This window comes from Rana temporaria, chromosome 11, assembly GCF_905171775.1.
Source record: "Rana temporaria chromosome 11, aRanTem1.1, whole genome shotgun sequence".
NCBI lineage: Eukaryota > Metazoa > Chordata > Amphibia > Anura > Ranidae > Rana > Rana temporaria.
This window is the reverse complement of record NC_053499.1, coordinates 61,432,933-61,454,519: the sequence shown is the minus strand read 5'-3', so window position 1 is coordinate 61,454,519 and position 21,587 is coordinate 61,432,933. Positions and strand designations below refer to the sequence as shown.

At 46.4% G+C, this 21,587-nt stretch overlaps 1 protein-coding gene across 1 annotated transcript in view; it reads left to right on the top strand.

Moving 5' to 3' along the window:
* Positions 1-21,233, top strand: part of LOC120917387 (solute carrier family 22 member 6-B-like) — a 103,733-nt gene extending 82,500 nt beyond the window's left edge. The window contains exons 8-10 of the mRNA XM_040328651.1: positions 15,843-15,951; positions 16,026-16,226; positions 21,021-21,233. Of these exons, the coding sequence (XP_040184585.1) occupies positions 15,843-15,951; positions 16,026-16,226; positions 21,021-21,108 (398 nt within the window). The 3' untranslated portion in view covers positions 21,109-21,233. The remainder of the gene's footprint in view (positions 1-15,842; positions 15,952-16,025; positions 16,227-21,020) is intronic.
* The last annotated feature ends 354 nt before the right edge of the window (positions 21,234-21,587 follow it).

Sequence of the window (21,587 nt, the reverse complement as noted above, 5' to 3'; positions counted from 1 at the left end):
CACCTGACAGCGATGCGGGAGTGGTCTGGGAGGCGCACAAGGCAGTAATCAGGGGTGTTCTAATTAAACATGGAGCACGCCTGAAACGACAACGCACGGCTCAACTAAACTCACTAATGTTGGAATTGCAGGACCTAGAGTCTAAACATAAACAGACACCTACCAGGCAACTGGGCGCAGAGCTGGATAGCGTCCGCGCGAAAATCATGGACCTCCTGTGCTTTAAAGCTAAAGCGGCCCTGCAGATTTGTAGGAAAAAGATCTACGAGTCTGGGAATAAGTGCGGAAGGCTCTTGGCCCAGACACTGAGATCACAAAAGCAACTGTCTTACATTCCACACATTACGTCATCGAGGGGACAGAAGGTCACACTCCCCCTCCACATTACAGGCGAATTCAAAACCTTTTACGAATCCCTTTATAACTTACCCAGGTTGCCCCACACCCAATCCACGACAGCTAAGTACATTTCCGACTCCGCCATGCCGTCCCTACCGACCGAAGACAGAGACTTACTAGAAGAACCCTTCACCGTGCTGGAGTTACAGGCAGCCCTTAAAACCACCAAGTCGGGTAAGGCCCCTGGGCCGGACGGCCTCACGACATCATACTATAAAACCCTTTTGCCAGCCCTGGGCCAGCACATGGTGAAACTTTACAATGACCTTGGTTCGGGGAAGATGCTCCACAGAGACACGCTGAAAGCGCAGATCTCAGTTATACATAAAGAGGGTAAAGACCCGACGCAATGCGGTAGCTACCGTCCAATTTCCCTCCTGAACACGGACCTCAAACTTTTCACTAAGCTTATTGCCAACAGACTACAACGACACCTCCCACGACTTATCCACTTGGACCAGGTAGGCTTTGTGCCAACTAGAGAAGCCAGGGATAACACGACTAAGGTCTTGAATCTCCTACACATTGCGAACGCCACCAGATCACCGTGCCTGTTCTTAGGAACTGACGCGGAAAAAGCTTTCGACAGGGTTAACTGGGATTTCATGTTTGCTACGCTTGACCATATTGGACTGGGAGTCAAGATGAGAAATTGGATATCGGCAGTGTATGCGGAACCGACAGCCAGGGTCAGGGCGAACGGGGTCCTTTCTGAGCCCCTCCCAATAACTAATGGCACAAGACAGGGATTCCCATTGTCGCCCCTGCTGTTCGCCCTGTCCCTGGAACCCTTTCTCTGCCACGTCAGGATGAACTCCGGCATTTCCGGGATAGAGGTCGGCGGTATACACTGCAAGGTATCGGCTTACGCAGACGACCTGATGTTTTCCCTGTCGAAACCAGCTGACTCCCTCCCTGCCCTGATGCGTGAGTTCGATACATACGGACAGATGTCTAATCTGAAGATCAATTTCTCCAAATCAGAGGCGATGGGACTGGGAATGCCCCAGCCCATGTTGACACGCCTCAAGACACTCTTCCACTTTAAGTGGACGGACTTGGCTCTAAAATACCTGGGCACCCTTATACCATCTAACATATCAAGCCTATTCAAACTTAACTCCCCCCCCTCCTGAAGGCAGTGAAGGCACTTCTGGAGCAGTGGATGGGTGGCCTGCACTCATGGTTTGGACGCTGCAGTATCCTAAAAATGTCGATCCTTCCCAAATTCCTTTACCTCCTGCAGGCCATACCGATCCGCGTCCCAGTGAGTTTCTTTAAACAAGTGCAGGCCGTCTTTACAAAATTCCTGTGGGCGGGGAAGAGGCCTCGCATACATAGGAGGATACTTACTCTCCCGAAGACGGCAGGGGGCCTGGCACTGCCTGACATCCAGACTTACTACCACGCAGCACACCTTGGCAGGCTTCTAGATTGGTGCCGTCATTTCAACACCAAGCTGTGGGCTCGACTTGAGCAGGCACAGAGTACTGTTCCCCTGACTGGGACCCCCTGGTGTTCGGCATTCCTTCCGCCCAGCCTCAGGAACCACCCATTGATCGGTAACACGATCAAGATCTGCGCGCGTCTGCTGGAGCGCTCTTCCCTCTCGTCTCGGGGCTCACTGCTGAGACCCATATTGGGTGATCCTCGCTTTAGCCCGGGCTTAACTGATAGGCCCTTCCGAGGCCTGAGGGAGGCGGGTCTCCACCGGGCCTCGCATTTCAGCATTGGCGGTAGATGGCGTACACAGACGGAGCTCACGGACCCGGGAGGCGCATACCGCCTGGATTTCATGAGAGCACTACAACTGAGCCACTGAGACCCTGTCGGAGTTTGAGGAGCTCTGCGAGGGGAGGGGAACGTTACCACATACGTTATCCCTGGCCTATGGCATGCTTATCGCCCCACCGGAGGGCTTCCAGCTTCCGCCCCTTCTTAAGTGGGAGAGAGATCTGGCCCGCCAATTCCCCAACACCCAGAGACAGAAAATACTTAGATTCACACAAGTCCTCCCTCTGTACCAAAACCCAGGAGACGAATTACAAGCTCCTTACACGGTGGTATAGAACGCCGGACCTTTTACATAAATTCTTCCCGGAGACAACGGAGCTTTGCTGGCGTTGCCACGAGGAAAGGGGAACTTTCCTGCACATCTTCTGGTCCTGCCCTAGACTCCAGAGCTTCTGGAGAGAGGTTCACAGGATAACACAGCAATTAACGGACCGTCCTATCCCGTTTGACCCGGCTTGCTTCCTCCTGCACGCTAATAACACACCAGCCCGTATATACGGGGCTTCAGTTGTGCGCCACTTGCTGGACGCAGCGAAGTCCTGTATTCCAATTTTGTGGAAGACCGCGACCCAGCCAACCATAGCTGAATGGATTAGACGGGTAGACGAGGTGAGCAGACTGGAGGACTTGATCCTAACCAGCCAAAACAGGCAAGAACAGTATAAAACGACCTGGCAACACTGGAATCTCTTTAAGTACTCCAACGAAGGGCAACTACTACGGGGTGTACCGGATTTAAACCCGCCTGCCCCACACCCTACCGCAACCGCTCCAAACTAATCCTCAGCCGCACTCTTTCAGAGTCAGTGACCCCCTGTAATCGCTACGTGTTAACCCATGTCCGTGGGTTGTCCTCTCCGCCCCCCTCCCCTCTCTGCCTCCCCCTCTCCCCGTGCTGACTCCCCCCCCCCCCCACACCCCCCGCTAAAACCAGGATATCTATCCACTGGTCCCTTACTCTCTCACTTATTGCTAACATCTTTGGTTGTAAACGGAAAAAGGGGAGGATAGGTCCCGTGGGTTCGCGGTCCACCTGTAGGGCGTGCGGGGGGCTTAACCATCCCCTCACGCTCTCAGGAGCCTTCTTAAGTGATTGTTTCAGTTACGAGATGTGATTTTCTTTGATATGTGTGTACCGTGGTCCATGTGGGCCGTTTCCTCTGTCATAAATAAAAAAATTTGAAAAAAAAAACGTTGGACCCCCTTCTTGTCCAGGGGCACTGGCCAGTCCAAAATAGCAGACACTTTCTTGGGGTCCATCTCAATTCCCGTCGGGGAGATCACTAGGCCCAGGAATTGGATGGTTTGCAACTTGAATTCACATTTCTCTGCTTTCGCGTATAGACCATGTAAGCGAAGGCGATTCAAAACTTTCCGGACATGCTCTCGATGTTTATCTAATGAGCCAGAAAAGACCAGGATATCATCCAGGTAGACGATGACAAAAATATCTAAAAAGTCTTTGAACACGTCATTGACAAAATGCTGAAAGGTGGCAGGAGCATTGCATAACCCGAATGGCATGACTAGGTACTCGTAGTGACCATACCGAGTACGGAAAGCAGTTTTCCACTCGTCGCCGTCCCTGATGCGAATTAGGTTATAAGCCCCCCTCAGGTCCAGCTTGGTGAAGATAGTAGCGAACCTTAATTTTTGGAACAGTTCGGGTATCAATGGCAACGGATAACGGTTTTTAACCGTGATGTTATTGAGCTCTCGATAATCAATGCATGGGCGAAGGGTCTGATCCTTTTTGGCGACAAAAAATATTCCAGCACCTGCTGGTGAGGTGGATGGACGAATGAACCCCTTATTTAGGTTCTCGTCGATGTAGATTTTCAGAGCATCTTGTTCCTTCTCGGATAGTGGAAAAATTCGCCCAAAAGGGATCTCGGCCCCAAGAAGCAGTTCTATCGGGCAATCATAGGGGCGATGAGGTGGAAGAGAGTCGGCCCCCTTTTTACTGAACACATCGAGAAACTCATGATAGGGTTCCGGGACAGACTGAAATAAACTGGGGTCGGTGTTCAGACATAACAGAGTAGGAGAGAAACTGGAAGATTCAGGTAGGCAGTGTTCCAGGCAGTAATGGGAAGGAAATCGTAAAGTTCCAGAGGCCCAATCAATCTGGGGGTTGTGGACCCGGAGCCAGGGGATGCCATGGATCACTGGAAACAAGGGTGAGGAAATTACATCCAGAATTAACAATTCTCTATGATTAGCGGAAGTAGAAGCAGGTAGAGGAAGGGTTTCTTGGGTTACTTGGCCCGATTTAATGTGGGATCCGTCGGCCAGGAAAACGGAAAGTCTGAAGTCTTTCTTTCGAAGAGGAATGTGGTGCAGACTGGCGAAGGTGGCATTAATAAAACAACTGCAGGCGCCGGAGTCAATAATTGCATTGACCGGAATCGTTCCTTCTGGGAGCTGCAAAGACATAGAAAGAGCAAGGTGTGTTGTATTGGTTGAGAGAGCGGAAACGTTGACAGGAACAGAAAAACGGCACTTACGCATCTTGATGGGGCAGTTGGCGACATAATGACCAGGCTCACCGCAGTAGAGGCACAGATTTAGCTGCCGACGACGTGTTCGTTCTTCAGGAGGCAGAGTGGGTCGCATGACCCCGAGTTGCATAGGCTCAGAAGTATCAGGAGGAGAGCTGACCATACTAGAATGGACAGGTGGTTGGTAGCGAGAAGCAGGCATGGGCGCTTTAGTAGTGACCCATACAGGGCGACTTAGATGAGAAGATCGCTCTGCTCGTCGCTCCCGTAGGCGTCAGTCAATCTGTATAGACTTATCAATTAAGTCCTCCAAGGTATCAGGAACCCCAATACGGGCCAACTCATCCTTTAGGGTTTCTGAAAGTCCCAAGCGGAATTGGTGCCTCAGAGCTGCGCTGTTCCACTGGGTGTCCGCACTCCAGCGGCGAAAGTCCGTAACATACTCCTCAACGGCTCGGCGGCCTTGTTGAAGCGCAAGCAGGGCGGCCTCAGCAGTGGCAGTCCGCTGAGGATCATCATAGAGTTGTGCCATGGCCAAGGTTCAGGAGCTGCGTCTCCGGACAGATTCTGTATTTGGCCTTCCAGTCGCATGTAGCCATCCTGTAGATTCTTAACAGCTTGGGTGAGAGATGCGAGGTGTTTTGAAATCTCCTCCATGGCTGGGGCCACTCCTGAGGGCTCTGTCATGGCTGTCTGATACTGTTATGTACCACGTACCTGGTAGCCAGAGCCCGGTTGTAGGAGTAGGCCTCTCTTACAGCTCCGGCTGGTGAGCTGCTGGATTGGGAACAGCAGACTCAGGAGCCTGGCGGGGTAGGAGTGCCGGCCAGCTGGGTAGATTAGTAGATGTAGATCACTGTTGGAAGTGTAGGCTGGAACTGAAGTAACCGGAAGCAGAGGTCCGTGACACCGACAGAAGATTCACAGCAACAACTGAGAAGGTAAGCTGGTAAATAGACAGCAGACGGAAGCAGGGTCAGACAAGCCGGATCACATTAGATAGTTCAGATAGTCAGATGGGATAAGCAGGAGAGTGGTCGTGGTACAGGCAGGTAGGTCGGGCAACGGTGGATCAATCAGAGGTATGTCGAGGTCAGGATCGGAGAGGTGCGGAAGGTCAAACAAGCCGGGTCAAAAGGTAACAGCAGGTAATCAGATTTCTTCAGGTAAATAACGTTCAGAGACAGTAGATCAGACAGCAATGTGCTGGAGCTGTCAGTGTCCATTTAAAGCCATTTTTGGCGCCAAGGAATCAGCGTGCACGCGCACGCTCCTGCCGCGCACGCGTACCGTTAACGCACGTGCGCGCACCACAGGTGCGCGATGCTGCGCAATTGCGCGCCGTTGATTTAACACTCTGGAAGGGTTCCGAGACTGAGTGGTGAGTCCCTGACAGCATCTCATTGCCTGCGTACCTGCGTAGCCCCTTGAACGCCTACGGAGCACCGCTGGTTCTGAGGACACATCAGCACAGGAAGAGGCCACAGAGGAAGAAGAGGAGGGGGTGGAGGAGAGAGGTGTGTCACAACCAGTAGTAGCATTTTGGTGGCGGAACAACCTCCAACACTACTGTACCTTGTCCTGCGTCCTTCCCAGCTGCCAGCAGAGTCAGAGAGTGGGACGTGGAAGATAGGTAATGTCCCTGTCCATGCCTGCTGGTCCATGAGTCAGCGGTAATATGCACCTTACCACTGACTGCCCTGTCCAGCGAGGCAATGGACATTGCCTTCCACATGCCGGTAGAGAGCTGGAAGGGGGCAGAATCTACCAACTGAAAAGGCAGCAGTTGAAGTGCTAGCAATTTAGCTAAGCTAGCATTCAACCGCTGGGCATGTGGATGACTGGGAGAGAACTTCTTTTGGCGCTGTAGCAGCTGGGGCAGGTAAATTTGCCTGGTACAATCTGCCATCGGTGTACTGATAGTAGATTGCTAGGCTGTACTAGGCTGTACTAGGCTGTGACACACCTAATTCTACACCTTCAGTCCTATCAGTGCAGGCTTCAGAGAGGACTGAGGGTATAGTGGGGTTGAAGATCCCAGCCGATGAGGGGCAAGGGGAGGTCCGCTTTGTTCTTTAGTGTGGGTCTTTGAGGTACGCTTGCCAACGAACTGCATGGCAGGTCAACATATGTCTGGTCAAGCATGTGGTGCCCAAGCGGGTGATGTTTTGGCCACGCGAGATACGCTTGAGACATATGTTGCAAATAGCAATGGTGCAATCTGAGGAACTCGTCTCAAAAAAGGCCCACACTAAAGAACTTTTGGAATAACGCTGAGACACAGCAGCGCCCTGCACATGCGTAGCTCTGCGTTGTGATGCAGTCGGTGTGCTGCCCTTAAGCTGGCCCCTGGAGGGCATCCTGCCTCGTTGGAGATGTGCCTGTGCCTCCTCCTCCTCCTCTCTCCTATCAGGCACCCACGTAGAGTCAGTGACCTCATCATCCCCTCCCTCCTCATCAGTGTAGAAAACCTGGCAGAATGCTGCAGCTGGGGGAACATGACTGCCAGATTTCTGTCCTTCTTGGGCACCCCCTCTCTCTGGGCTCACATTACTGCCTTCCTCTAGCTGTGTACCATCATCGGAGCTTTCAAGACGCTGCGCATCCTCATTCAGCATGTACCCAACACGGTGTTCAAACAGTTCGGGGGACTTCTCAGGTGGACATGGTGAGGCTAGGGAAGGAGTGAGTGATGCCATTGAGCAGAGGGAAGAGGACGCCTTGGCAGCTGCTTTGCCAGACAAAGTACCCTGAGCCTGGGTGAGAGAGGATTAGGAGGATCAGGGCGGCTTGGTCATCCACTCTACCAAGTCTTTGTCATGTTGCGGCTCAACACGGCCAGCTGCCGAAAAAAAGGACGAGCGTGTCCCACGGCCACGTGCTGATGAGGATGCACCGTGCCCATGACCAGCACTGTTGCCTCTAGACGCAGAGCCTGCTTGCCCTCTTTTATCGGCTCATGACTCTCTGCCTCTCCTTGTTGTCCTTCCAGACATACTAATGGCCTGCAGAGGACAAAGGCAGTACACACCACGTAGCTTTAGGTGCACACTGCAGAGGACACAGGCAGTACACACTACGTAGCTTTAGGTGCAAACTGCAGAGGACACGGGCAGTACACACCATGTAGCTTTAGGTGCAAACTGCAGAGGACACGGGCAGTACACACCACGTAGCTTTAGGTACAAACTGCAGAGGACACGGGCAGTACACACCAAGTAGCTTTAGGTTCAAACTGCAGAAGATACAGGCAGTACACACCAAGTAGCTTTAGGTGCAAACTGTAGAAGACACGGGCAGTACACACCACGTAGCTTTAGGTGCACACTACAGAGCACACAGGCAGTACACACTACGTAGCTTTAGATGCACACTGCAGAGGACACAGGCAGTACACACTACGTAGCTTTAGGTGCAATCTGTAGATGACACATGCAGTATAAACCAAGTAGCTTTAGGTGCAAACTGCAGAGGACATGGGCAGCACACACCAAGTAGCTTTAGGTGCACACTGCAGAGGACACGGGCAGTACACACCAAGTAGCTTTAGGTGCAAACTGCAGAGGACACGGGCAGCACACACCACGTAGCTTTAGGTGCACACTGCAGAGGACACAGGCAGTACACACTACGTAGCTTTAGGTGCACACTGCAGAGGATACAGGCAGTACACACAACATATCTTTAGGTGCAAACTGCAGAGGACACGGGTAGTACACACCAAGTAGCTTTAGGTGCAATCTGCAGAGGACAAAGGCAGTACACACACCATGTAGCTTTAGGTGCACACTGCAGAGGACACATGCAGTACACCACGTGAGAATACTGCAGCTAGCACAATCACATGCCTGCCAGTAAATTAGGAAGAGCTGATCTAGCTAAATTATACAGTGTATAAATATATATACACAACACCTGGGATGCATATATATCCTCTACACACTGTAACTTTAACTGACTAGCCTGCCTGCTCTATCTACCTAGAAAAAATGACTCTCTCTCTCTCTCTCTCTCTCTCTCTCTGTCTCTAACCACCACCGCAACACACTACACAAGGCCGACCTGCAGGCGGCCTTTTATAGTGTGGGGCGTGTACTAAACCCCCTGAGCCATAATTGGCTTTGGCCAATTATGGCTCTCCATTTTTTGCAAGCTGTGATTGGCCAAGCATGCAGGTCATAGTGCATGCTTGGCCAATCATCAGCCAGCAATGCACTGCGATGACGCAGTGAATTATGGGCCGTGACACGCCACTCGAATTTTGCGCGAACGGCCCGTAACGTTCGTAATTCGACATACGATGTTCGAGTCGAACATGGGTTTGACTCGAACACGAAGCTCATCCCTAGTCTGCCATAATAAATAGTAATAAAGGAAGAGATTGTGCGAGAACCAACTAGGTAACGTCTGTATTAATATTTAAAAAGTCCCAAAAGTGCATAAAATCTGTGAGTATAGGGGGGAAGGAGTGTGTGGGGTAAAATAAGTTCAGGTATAGTCAGTTCCAGCATACACTGGCGGCAGCAGCCTTGGGAGTGGAAGCACAAAATAAAACAAGAACAAGGTTCGCCAGACTGAGTGTAGTATTTGGGGATTCATTTAATAAGACAAACAAGCCAAATGGCTACTCACAAAGGGATGATGATATCAGGCACATAAGTAGTAAAGTGTCTGGAGTCACTATGCGGTCCGTAATGCAGTCCATGATGTGAGGAACTGTAAGGGACTGTGTCCCAGCAGTAATGGTGGTAGGCCGCTAGAGGATGGAACAGCGGTGAAGCCTCTAGCGGCCTACCACCATTACTGCTGGGACACAGCCCCTTACAGTTCCTCACATCACAGACTGCATTACGGACCGCATAGTGACTCCGGACCCTTTACTACTTATGTGCAATGCTGTATCCTGGCCTAGGCCAAAAAAGGCCCAGGAATAGGCCAGCACTTTGCAGGAGGGCAGCACAGAGTCCCCGCCAGCTTGCGACTGATCTGAGAGGCACATTAGTCTAGCCCCCTCATGAAGCAGCTGCACTGCTTTCGGTATGCAGGAGGTTGGCATTCCGCAACTGTGGGGGGGGGCTGCTTCTAATTCTGACTGCCCTATCATTATGGACCACAAACCTTCCTCACTGTGCTATATGTTTTCTGCTGCACCATTGGCATTGTTATATCTTCTTAGTCCTCTCCATAAAATTATCAGAAATTTGTGCTTTAAGTAGAACTATAGACAACACTTTTTTTTTTTCATTTTGGATAGAGTAAGGGAGGGTTATAGCCCCTGTCAGTTTATTTTTTAAACCATCCCTGTGCCATTGCAGAGATTTCCCTTCATTTCCTGCCCCATAGCCAAACAGGAAGTGAGAGGAAATCTAAGAAAATTAAGGGAATCCATTGCCCCCCCTCCAGGCTCTCAGAACTAGTGTCCCCACTCAAAAATTGTAGGGCGGGTGTTAAACAGTAAGGGGTGTGACATTAACAGGAAGGGGTGGGTCATATTTAAAATAGGGGGTGCACAAGTTTAGTCAGGCCTAGGACAGCACAAAATCTAAATACACTACTGCTTATGTGCCTGATATCATCCCTCTGCGAGTATCCATTTGGCTTGTTTGACTTGTTAAATGAATCCCTAAATACTACACTCAGTCTGGCGCACCTTGTTCTTGTTTTATTCTGCAATAATGAATGTTCTTATCTTTTGCATTATCCCACTGTGCTGGTGACACTTTGCCGCCATGCGGAACCATCTATATAGCAATCATGGGGCAGCAGAGTGGTTTAAAAATAAAAGAGCAACTTCAACAACTGCAACTTACCATCGTCAACTTTCTTGACAAAAGGGGCCTCAAGTTTGGCCTCTCACATCACTAAGGAGCTGCACAGTGAATGTATCGCCCTTTCACAAATCAATGCTTTCATATTTGTGCTTCCACAATCCCGTTTGAAAAGGAATTGTGCCATGACTGACATTTCTCTTAACAAGATCCATTATGAAAGACCAGAGAAAATACATATAAAGAATAAAGGGATGGACAGCACTAAAACGTTATGATAATGTGAAAGAACTAAAACAAACCATGTATGTACTACAAAACAGTCTCCGGAATGCAAGTTCAATGCAATACAATTATTATTAATGCAGTGCACCACAATTCATGGTAATTTGTTATCATGTCTTGTGGTGTGCTAAAAGGTAGGTGTGTTGCTTTAATGTATTGAGATGTCTTTGAAAATGAATGGTAAACTCCTAACACACATTTAGCTTTTAGTTTTTCTCTATTTTGAGGATGGTTTCCAGTAACTCATAAGGTGGTTTTGGTAGAGAGAATACATAAACTACCTGGGCTTTAGGCTCCCCTCTCCCTTCTATAAACAGAGAGGTGTCATTGTCCTGTCGGCTCTGTTTCTCTTTTGTGGTTGTTGAGTGTTGTGGACTCTATTGCGCCTATGTACACCTGGGAGACTTTTGTGCAATTAATGCACTGACTTGTGATTAAACTATAATACAATTGCACCGTCCTGAGGAAGCAGCATTGGCCAGGAAACTCGTTGACAGTGAACATATGAAGTGCACCCCGCTATACATCTCAACTTTGATCTATGAAAGCTTGTAAACTACTATTTTACTCGAAAAGAACAAGGTAATGGGGATTATCACGGTGCCAAAGTGTCTCAATACAAAATATTATAAAAGTAGCAACTTTTATTACATAGTGTAAGGGGTTAGCTCGGTAGCGGGGTGTGTGACCCCTTGTATGGGTTCACCACACACTGAATGTATACAGACAGGCAGTCGAAGACGGTTGAAAACAAAGATTTTAGTTTATTCATCCATCTTGCTGGAAACAAGTGCAAGCATCCAAACAGCATAAACAAAATCAAACATAAAATAAACCCTGGCCACTTGGTGCGTCTATCTTCACCACACAGGAACCTATCTAGGGAGTCTAGCACAGCCTACTGCTGGGTAGACAGTGCTGGTCATACAGCAGAAAAACAATAGTCTTTTGATTTTTATCACACAGAAAAATCAATCCTCTCCTTACCTCCTCAGAAGACCTTCAGCTACTGCTCTCTTTCACTCAGAAAGCCTCAGCATGCAGCAAATTAGTGGTAATCCTCTGGACTACTTATAGAGGCTTTAATTGCCTCATTCTGAACAGCTGAAGTCTTCCAACGTCCTTAGACCTTCTCTGGCTACGTTTGCAGCCGACGCCTAATAACAATTGGTGTATTGTCTAAACAAGGCAGAAATGTATGTCCCGTCTGTGACAACACCCACAGATTTACCTGACTTCCTGTCACAATAGGAATAGAACAATTTTACAGTTATTAGGTCTCATAAAAATTAAAAATTGAGCATGTTACAATGTCAGCAGGTCAAGTCTTCCCTACTAGTTTCGCCAAGACTTTGGCTTCATCAGGAGAGTGGAACGTGACCGATATATATATATATATATATATATATATATATATATATCTCTACAATAGAAAAAGAACATTAATTTAGAAATCACAATGGGCCATATTCTGATACATTTCAGGCGGCGGAACGTATGTACTTTACGTTACGCCGCCGCAAGTTTAAGTGGCAAGTGCCGGATTCCCAAACCACTTACCTGTGAACTTGCGGCGGCATCGCGTAAAGTCCACCCGTGTAAGCCATCCTAATTCAAATGATCCAGGCAGGGGGCGTGGATCATTTAAATTAGGCGCGCTCCCGCGCCGATCGTAATGCGCATGCTCCGTCGGGTAAATTACCCGACTTGCATCGCGCTAAATGACGTCTCACGGACGTCATTTGTTTTGACTGTAACGTAAATGGCGTCCAGCGCCATTCACGGACGACTTACGTAAACGACGTTCAATTTTGAAATTTCGACGCGGGATCGACGGCCATACTTAACATTGAGTACGCCACCTAGGGGGCATCTTTATCTTTACGCCGCGTATCGCTTACGGAAACGACGTTAAAACACTACGGCGGGCAAGCGTACGTTCGAGAATCGGCGTGAGTAGTCATTTGCATATTCTACGCTGACTGCCACCTAGCGGTCAGCGTAAATATTGCAGCCTAAGATACAACGGCGCAGGCTGGTGTATCTTAGGCATGTTTAAGTGTATCTCATTTTGAGAATACACTTAAACATAGGAAAGGGACTTACGTAGGCGTATCTGTTGATACGCCTACGTAACTTGTTTAAGAATATGGCCCAATATCAGTATACAGTATCCAACATAGAGTGCATTGTAAGATGGTTGGGCGACATGGCACCATAGTCCGATTAGCAGACCCCCCAAACCTCTCCCCCATCACATCATGTGATGGAAATTAACCACCACCCGCTGATGGCAAACACCAAACCTACCCTATAACTTCCACAATGCGGAGTCAAGGTAATGCAGCCTCCAGAGACAACCAAGCTAACACTGCCGAAGTGTGGCTGCAGAGGGCAGTAGGGGAGACCAATAAAAACTATAAAAAAAGGGATGAGTCAAGACAGGTGACTCAATAAAAAAGCCGACTAGCGACGACGTAAGAGAATGCGACGACCGCGCGTACCTTCGTGGATCGCCGTAAACAGCTAATTAGCATACCCGACGTGGAAAACGAAGCGAACTCCACCCAGCGGGCGCCGAAGTATTACACCTACGATCCGAAGTCGGATCGAAGCCAGAAGCCGTCGTATCTTGGTTTGAGAATTCAAACTAAAGATACGACGCGGCAAATTTGAAAGTACGCCGGAGTATCAGCAGATACTCCGGCGTACTTTTTCTGTGAATCTGGCCCAATATGTTCGGGTCATTGATTCTGTTTAACATTGCATTTGTCCAATTTTTATGTATATATATTTAATGTTCTGTATTTTGCGTAGAGAATAAGGATTTTTCATTGTATATGTGTATATGTTTATGTGTATATGTTTTCATTGTGATGTTCTTTCTATCCGGTTTGTTTTCCTTGGCTCCCCATCCACTATTCTCATTTCCCCTCCTTTTCCACCCGCTCTGTGCCCCATTAAGTGCATGGCTCGGTTTTGTTTCTCCTAGGGGCGGCGATCCGAGCACAGCCCGTGGCTGTATGGACACCCAAGGGCCTACAGTCTTTGACACTAGGCTCGCCCATCGGCCGCCTTTTATCCACCAACTTTTCCCTGTCCATCAGCCACTTTGGTCATTCTCCCACTCAGTGAATGTGGCAGGGATTATCTTCTCCCTGATTTCATTGGAGGGCCCTCCACATGCCTTGCCTACCTCATGACGCGCCGCATGGCTATTGCTGCGATGATGCGATTGTTGCTGCGCTGGGCATTTTGGGCAATGTAGGCATTAGGAACTGTTTGTGCACAGGCGCAGCGACCACACAATTCGTCCACTCCTGGCTGGTGACGTCACACGCCAGCTGGGTGGGGGGCTATAAAGGGAGACCTCGCCAGCCACATTGTGCTGGCTTTCTGGGGCGCTGCTATTTCAGATCTTTGTGCTTAAAGGTACGGTATCCTTGAATGGGGGATTGCTTTAATCACTGATTCCCATTGTTCACTTCTGAACTTGGCTTTTTCTCTGTATCTTCTTACTTAAGCTTCTCATGTATTAATACTCAGTGAGTCTTGGCTACTTTGCTATCTAGAACTGTCCACTGACCAGTACTCTGAAACTCATTTGCTCAGCACACCGTTTTTCAAGTATAAGTTAATAACCATTAAATTGATTGAATCTACATTACTTTATATTAATTTCTGTCACTATATACTGGTTATTTTATTCCAGTCCAAAGTTTAATTTATCATTCCAATTATCCCATTATAGATTGATTTCAACTTCTCTGATCATTACAGTGCCCCTTCTTTGTATAGAAGTCTATGTGTTTTCTTTTTGTTACGTATTGAGGCTATGTAGCCCATTGAGCTCTAATAAATATGAGCTTTTATTGAGTGGAGTGTGGCTCGGCGTCTCTGGAGGCTGCATTACCTCGACTCCGCCTTGTGGAAGTTATAGGGTAGGTTTGGTGTTTGCCATCAGGGGGTGGCGGTTGATTTCCATCACATGATGTGATGGAGGGGTGTGGGGGGTCTGCTGATCGGACTATGGTGCCATGTCACCCAACCATCTTATAATGCACTCTATGTTGGATACTGTATACTGATATTGTGATTTCTAAATTAATGTTCTTTTTCTATTGTAGAGCTATATATATCGGTCACATCCCACTCCCCTGAAGCCAAAGTCTTGGAGAAACTAGTAGGGAAGACTTGACCTGCTGTCAATTGTAACATGCTCCATTTTTAATCTTTATGAGACCTAATAACTGTAAAAGTGTTCTATTCCTATGTAATAAAAGTTTCTACTTTTATAATATTTTGTATTGAGTCACTTTGGCACCGTGATAATCCCCATTCCCTTGTTCTTTTCAATATCTATTCTTGGGATGAGGTGCCTTATCTCATAAGGACATAACAGCCTCTTTTTCCATTTTTTTTACTATTTTACTTGTTGTTGAGGTGTCCTGGTCCTGTCCCTGTCCTTGAATGTTGTTATGTACTGACAATATTATAATTTTAAGCAAGTTTTGTATGTTTCGGATCCATGAGGATCCATTGATATTGTTTTAACATTTTTACGAATGAACCGTGTGTTTTTTTGACAGTTTGGCTGCCTCATGACATACCTTAAAAATTCAATATTGTAGAGTAAAGCCTGGTACACACTGGCCAAATATCGACCAGTTCAACAGATGCAGGCCATCATTCGAGCACTGTGTACGGCAGCCTGTCTGATAGAAGCCAGATGAACGTCTGGCTTCTGTCAAAGGGACATGCCAAAAAAACATCTGCCGATAGACATCTGATTAGAGCTTGCAGCCAATTGCTGCGAGGGCTGACTGGTGTGTTCTGGCGAGGGGGGGCAGTCCCCCTTTCGAAACACAAAAGCTCAGCGGGGAGATCGCTGTGCTAACATCAGATAGATAGTACAGCAAGGTCCTCCTGAGCCCTTTTAATTACTGATTTGCATTTGTAGGTGGGATATGATCATTTTCAGTCCCCCCCATAACCCCAAAAATATGAGGTTTTATTAGAACAGACACCCATATGTACTTTTCATTGTGTTAAGGATGGTTGCAGTAAAACTTTCATGTTCATTTGTGTCTTCCAGACTATCACGTTGCAAGAATGGTAATGGTTGTGTTTGGGAAAGGATGTTTGGCAGCTTCATTTAACTGCGTGTACTTATTCACAGGTGAATTATACCCAACCGTCATCAGGTAAGATACTGAGTGGGAGGAAAGACCTAGTTTAGTGATTTTGCCCAACTGATGGTTTATGATTTCTGTTTCAGGCAGACTGGCATGGGCTTAGGAACTATGATGGCACGCTTGGGAGGAATTGTTGCTCCACTTGTTCAGATGACTGCAGATTATTATTACCATCTCCCCCTCATTATATTTAGCCTGTGTCCTATTCTCTCTGGAGTTATAGCTGCTTTTCTTCCAGAGACACTTGGTGTGCCTCTCCCTGAGACCATTCAGGAGGTGGAAAGGTTGGTATCCCAGTACTGTTATTCTTTTAGTTTAGGCCATTCTATTTCTGTCCATCACAGTCTGAAGATGTCTAAATGAAAAGGGAATGTAACAGATACTGTAAGGCCCCGTACACACGACCAAACATGTATGCTGAAACTGGTCCGCGGGCCAGTTTCAGCATACATGTTCGGTCGTGTGTAGGCGCGAGCGGGCCGAATTCCAGCAAACATTTGCCCGCCGGGCCTTTTCCCAGCGGGCAAATATTCCTGGACGTGTTTTAAAACCGTCCGCTGGAATCCTGCCCGCTCGGACATGTACGGTCGTCAGTACAGACCTACCGTACATGTCCGAGCGCCCGCCGTCCCTCGCATGCGTCGAATGACTTCGACGCATGCATGGAAGCCTTTAAATGGCAGGCCCGCCCACGTCTCCACGTCATCGTCGCGGCGACGACGCGGACACGCCCCGCGTATTGTTTACGCGCGGACTTCTGTACGATGGTTAGTACAACCATCGTACAGAAGCTCTCTGGCAGGCATGTACGGTGAAAACGGTCCGACGGACCGGTTTCATCGTACATGTTTGCTCGTGTGTACCGGTCCTAAGATGCAAGTTATCAGAAATACAGGAAATACAGCCTTTAAAGTTGACAACATACAGTAAACCATATCCATTGAGGCTGATTTACTAAAGGGGTATAGACGAGTATGACATCAGCCAATCTGTTATCTCAGTCCTCAATTTTGTCATCTTTTCATGCTAATATGAGTTCTTACTGCGACCTTCACTGAAAGTTGTAATTGTTAACCATCCGGTTGGAAGCCTCATATTACTCTCCTAAACCTTGTCAGGTTTTCAGTTGTAATTTCATTCATCCATTTTGCTGGAGCTTAAATTACATTTATTCATAGCCTGGCTAAAGGAAATGCAAACTTTCCTAGTTGATAACAATTATCACAATATAGAGCAATCTTTTGGACGTGAGCGCTGACCCTTTTGGCAGAGTAGATTACTCTCATTGCTTTTGCCTCCTTATTAAAGAAGTAGCAGGGTCAGGGTGGCCCACTGGAGGATTATGCTGTAATACTGGAGTGTCAGAATGGAGGATTTATACGTGAGACAGCTTAATGTTGGACTGCCCAGGTTGGATCAGTATATATCTTACATTGTGGCTCGGTGTTACCTTTATTTCTGTTCAGGCCCTTGCACTGCCATATGTGGATGGAGGAGGTTCTTTACACCGTTTTAGCGTCAGCATAGACAGACAAGGCTTTTTACCTAGTGAGGGAGCACTGAGAAGGTATGCATTGATAGCAGAGTAGGGGGGTTATAAAGAGAATGTGTTACTTTGTCTTGAATAGTTAAAGTGAAAGGATTAGGAGTGTTTCCCATAACGGGATGTGGTATGGGATTTTTGATGATGCATGATGGATAACTGTAGTGATTTATATGAGATTTTTGATCAAACCCAAAGCATCTGAGTCACAAAAATAGATATTTTAATAGAAAAATAGGAAACATTTATTGTTACAATTTAAAGGAATAAATATATTTAACAAATACTAAAAACAGTCAGAAATGAGTAGAAAAAGTACTGTATATGCAATAAGCTGCAAATAGTCTTCTTCATGCCACTCGTGTTGGTGGTTTAACTAGTTTCGCCCTATAAGGGCTTCTTCAGGAACCCACGATGGGTGGTAGTCTATATAGATGAAAAGTTCACAATAAAGTATCACGTTGACAAAGTTTCATAGAACATGTAACACATATACATATACATAAAGCTTTAACATCATATTGAGCTTTTTTTTTTAAATAAATAGAACATAATAAATTAATGAGAAAATGACAATTTAGCCATCAATCACTATATTGTTAATGCGTTGTATATAGATGGATAGAGTTTATGCGGCTAGTGTGGACTAGGAATTAACCCATACCTCAAATGAACAGTGCGGGGGACCAGATGGAAGCGACCATGGAAGCACAATTCCCTGGATGGAAAAAATCCCAACAGGCGGGATATACTGCGCTACACCAATGATATACCAGTAAGGAGATAGGCTCCCATATGCAGACCTAATAAGAGAGAGAGAAGATCAACTGAAGTTGAAAAATAAATAGATGAAAAATTGAGGGGTAAACAATAGCAAGCGAATCGCAAATGGCGGCGGTTTGATAGGGCGGCGTATTGAAACTCACTTGCTGGTACTGATTGAAGTTAAACCATTGGTAAGTACTGGGAATGGGATATAGGCATATCAGTTGTCCATGCGCAAAAGGGGCATTACCACTGAATGGTTGTGCTTGAGCAATATGCTGATCTAACAACACTGCAGGGCAAAAGTGGAGACAAAAAGAATAAAAAGAAAGAAAAAGGGGTAAATAGATAAGAAATATTTAAAAAAATTATATAATGATATATACAACGCATTAACAATATAGTGATTGATGGCTAAATTGTCATTTTCTCATTAATTTATTATTTTCTATTTATTTAAAAAAAAAAGCTCAATATGATGTTAAAGCTTTATCACTATGTATATGTGTTACATGTTCTATGAAACTTTGTCAACGTGATACTTTATTGTGAAAATAATATATAATAATATATAATAATATATAATATAATTTATTGCTCAGGCTGCTTCAGGCTTGTGTCTGAACAGGGGAAAGCTTTTCATCTATATAGACTACCACCCATCGTGGGTTCCTGAAGAAGCCCTTATAGGGTGAAACTAGTTGAACCACCAACACGAGTGGCATGAAGAAGACTATTTGCAGCTTATTGCATGTACAGTACTTTTTCTACTCATTTATGACTGTTTTTAGTATTTGTTAAATATATTTATTCTATAAATTGTAACAATAAATGTTTCCAATTTTTCTATTAAAATATCTATTTTTGTGACTCAGATGCTTTGGGTTTGATCAAAAATCTCATATAAATCACTACAGTTATCCATCATGCATCATCAAAAATCCCATACCACATCCCGTTATGGGAAACACTCCTAATCCTTATATTCTGAGGGATTTAGGTGCAGATGGTCTGTTGATTTTTTTTAAAGTGTTTGCTCTATACTATCTCTATAGTTAAAGTGAAAGGTTTACATAATTCTGTATCAATTGGGATGTCCTGCACTGTGCAGAAATGTTAATGGAACCGCAGGGGTCCTCACAGTTGGGTTTTTTGCCTCTCCCTAGCAACACGGTGTGGCTGCGATCGCCGCACTGCGTGCCCCCCATGGACACACAAGTGTGGGATGTTGTCCCAGAACGAGAGCCGCACTGCCCCTCCGTCATTTGACAGCGGGCAGGAAGTGGTTAAACATTATTAAAATTACAACTCCACAGTCCCCACCACACTGAATTTTTTCAAATATTTATCTTTAGCCTAGAAAATGGCCATTGCTACTTTTTACCATTCAGCTTCTATTGACTTCAATGGGGTTAGGATTGGGCACCCAAATTTCAGTAGCTTGCCTACCCAACCCATAACTGTACCCAGTTATGTACAGCTCATCCCTAATAAAAACTAATGCATTTTCTGTCATTTTTACATGTCACATATGGAAAGGCAGTTGTTGAAAAAGCAACTGGACTGAAAAGAGAACAGACAGAGTGTGGGGCAGGCAGCACTGTCACAAGTATTTTTTGTTTGTTAGTGGTACCATTCAAATTGCCTTTAAGCGAAGGTTCACCCTAAAAACAAGTATATACCATTCCATCCAGCATACTGCCGACATGTACATGTATGCAGGTTTTTTTTTCCGCTATACCCACTGCTGTATAGCTATTTTCCCCCCTGGCTTCCGGGTAGTGGATCCCGCGGGAGTGGGCGTTCCTATTCAGACTAAGTGATTGACGTGATGACAAAAGCTTCCCACCGGCGCATAAGCGCGTCACCAGTTTCCGAAAGAAGCCGAACTGCGAATCGGCTCTATACGGCGCCTGCGCACCGACGTTCGGCTTCTTTCGGAAACTGGTGACGTGCATTATGCGCCGGAGGGAAGCTTTTGTCATTACGTCAATCACTTAGTCTCTGAATAGGAACGCCCACTCCCGCAGGATCCACTACCCGGAAGCCGGGGGGGAAATAGTTATACGGCGGTATGTATAGTGAAAAAAAAATTAAAAACAGCATACTGTACATGTCGGCAGTATGCTGGATGGAATGGTATATACTTGTTTTTAGGGTGAACCTCCGCTTTAAGCTGGCAATATTTTTTTAGAGAAGTTAGTCCAAACATTCTCAGCTGAACAGTGCTTGCATTCAATGAGATACAAACACTGTTCAGGTATTTAGCAGGGATTAGAGCAGTGGCTACTGAATATAATAGCCGGCGCCTTACATTTCTCTATCCATGCTGCTTATCATGGATTGGGGATCGATGGGTTTCTTTCCTTAAGCCTACAGGGTGGCATTCTCTGATTAGGCAAAGTGCAAAGGTGGGGCTATAGCGTCATAATCTCCACCACCCAGTCAGAGAATGCATTGCATATTCTGAGAGAAGTGCAACACAGTCTGTAAATGGTGGCAACCCCTTGTGTTCACTATGTAGCCAGGGAGCTGCTTGGCATGGCACCCAGTGACTACTACAGTGATTATCCACTTCCACATGGATCCCAAAGGTATGGCGTATGCATATTAGCATTGGTCCAAGGTAGACCACTGTAACTATGCAAAAAAAAGCCACACGTTAAAATTTGCAGTTTTGAGGGTCTCTGCAATGTACTCCAGTTGTCCTTTATCACTGTGATGATGTTTTTAGGAATACATTTTTAATTTAATATTTTTTCTTCATCAGAACTGATCATGAAGATGAGGTGACCAAATATGCTGAGGAGATGGCTCTGAAGAACACTGAATATGAAACAGTAAATGGGAAATCCTAAGACTGCTAATTTTTCCATCCATGGCAATACCAAACAAATTGGGGAAAAAACATACGCACAATATTTTGGGAATTAAGTTATCACCGCTGTTTAATTTCAGATTAATAAACTTTTGCCAATATTAATCTTCTCTGCTTTTTTTATTGTTAACATCTAATGCCTTATGACACATTTTTAAACTGGACAGAGAAGGCTTGATTTTTCAAGTGAAGTTGGGTTACATAGTTAGATAGTTACTAGATACTAGTATCGATATCGGGACCGATACTGAGCATTTGCACGAGTACTTGAACTCTCGCAAATGCTCAAGATGCTACACCCGATACTTTTTTTCAGAGCGAGAGGGGGTGGCGAGGGGGCAGAGCAGTGCAGTCCTCAAAAAGAAAGCCAAGACCTCCCCCCCCTGCCGCCGCCTAGTTAAACCGCGCGGGGAACAATACAGCTTTCATTTGAATAGCTGTATGTTCCCCTGCCGCGCC